The sequence below is a fragment of the Myotis brandtii genome, unplaced genomic scaffold (genome assembly GCF_000412655.1).
Source record: "Myotis brandtii unplaced genomic scaffold, ASM41265v1 scaffold725, whole genome shotgun sequence".
Classification (NCBI taxonomy): domain Eukaryota; kingdom Metazoa; phylum Chordata; class Mammalia; order Chiroptera; family Vespertilionidae; genus Myotis; species Myotis brandtii.
Genome location: NW_005370862.1, coordinates 16567 through 18280, shown reverse-complemented (window position 1 = coordinate 18280; position 1714 = coordinate 16567). Strand labels below are relative to the sequence as shown.

At 61.0% G+C, this 1714-nt stretch overlaps 1 protein-coding gene across 1 annotated transcript in view; it reads left to right on the top strand.

Moving 5' to 3' along the window:
- The window catches only part of ADAM12 (ADAM metallopeptidase domain 12), a gene marked incomplete at its 3' end in the record, with an annotated part of 130512 nt that extends 128798 nt beyond the window's left edge, over positions 1-1714 (top strand). Inside the window, exons 22-23 of the mRNA XM_014530146.1 lie at positions 988-1120; positions 1684-1714. Of these exons, the coding sequence (XP_014385632.1) occupies positions 988-1120; positions 1684-1714 (164 nt within the window). The remainder of the gene's footprint in view (positions 1-987; positions 1121-1683) is intronic.

Genomic DNA, 1714 nt, shown 5'->3' with positions numbered 1-1714 from the left:
GTGTTGTGAAGCCCACCCCACACCTACTGTGTGCAGCCCATCTCACACCTACTGTGTGCTGCCCACCTCACACCTACTGTGTGCCCCTCTCCTCACACCTACTGTGTGCTGCCCACCTCACACCTGTGTGAAGCCCACCTCACACCTACTGTGTGCAGCCCCTCTCACACCTACTGTGTGAAGCCCACCTCACTGCTCCCAGGGAGCTCAGTGCAGCTGAAGTGCAGCTAAAGCTGCTCCGACCCCGGCACCGGGGGTCCACCCGGCACTAAACAACATGGGTCAGATCACAGGAGAGGGGCGTTTCCATGGAGACCGTAAGCCGCATCCTCCCAGAACAAGGGTTTGCCCAGAGCTGGGCCCTACATCCCTGATGTAACAAAGCGAACCCGTGGGCCTCTCCTTCAGCTGTGAGGTCTCGCTTCCCTTTTTTGTTTCTTCTCATCTTCTAATGGGACACTATCCAGACATAAGGAGTCTTATTCTGAAGAAACACGAAAATAAAGCGAAACAGACTCCACCCTGAGGGGTGAGAGGAGGCAGGAGCCGGGTGGCCCGAATGTGAGGGGCTGGAGAGGACTCAGTCCAGGACCCCCTGCGGCCCCCACTTCCCTGCTGCCCTCCTGCCGCGGGCCCGGGGCCTCTTTTTGTTTCTTCTCATCTTCTAATGGGACACTATCCAGACATAAGGAGTCTTATTCTGAAGAAACACGAAAATAAAGCGAAACAGACTCCACCCTGAGGGGTGAGAGGAGGCAGGAGCCGGGTGGCCCGAGTGTGAGGGGCTGGAGAGGACTCAGTCCGGGACCCCCTGCTGTCCTCCTGCCGCGGGCCCGGGGCCTCGCGCGCAGCCTCTGAGCATCCCTCGGGCTGCCGTGTCCTCCCGTCCCTTCCCTTGCAGCCGCCTGGCTGTCGTGGTCACGGTTCGGTGTGTCCCTGGTTCCCGGCGGCCGCCTCCCGCCCCCTGAGTGAACGGTGTTGTTCCAGGTCACCGAGGCCTCACGGCCGGCGTCCTGGCCAGCATCCTGTGTCTCCTCGCGGCCGGGCTTGCGGTTTATCTCAAAAGGAAGACGCTGGTCCGACTGCTGTTTACAGACAAGAAGACCCTTGAGAAGCTAAGGTATGGAGGGCGGGGGGGTCAAGGGCGTGCAGGCCACTGCCCTCACCGACCGCGTCCTCTAACAGAAAGGAGGTGGGCCTCCCTGGAGAGCAGACGGTGGGGTTTTCTCACGTGTCCGCCAGGCCCACTGCCTCCTCGCGCCCTCACACCCTCCGCACTATGACAGGCAGGCAGGCAGGCGGCCGGAGTCTCGCCCAGGGGTCTCCCACCTGGCGTTGGTCTCTCTGAGGCGCGGGGTGTCACAATGCTCTCATCAGGGGTTCGAGTCACACGTGTTCAGGCCGCGCTGCGGAAACGCCCTTTGTCCCGAGCGTCCCCCAGGGCACCGAGCCGCGAGTCTGGCTTGGAGAACTAATTTAACAGGATCGGCAGGGGCTCTGGGGAGAGAAATCAGTATTTCTTGTTGAATCTTGCAAGAGTGTTGGGTAATTTTACCGTTGCATGCTCACCCGCGCGGACTTTAAAACATCAATAACTTGTGTGAGTGCCGTGGTGAACAAAGCAGGAAAGCTGAGGCAGCCGCAGGGAGAGCGCCTGGTGAGCAGGTGTGCGCTGTGTTGCAGGTGCGTGCGCCCGGCCCGGCCCCCTGGCGGC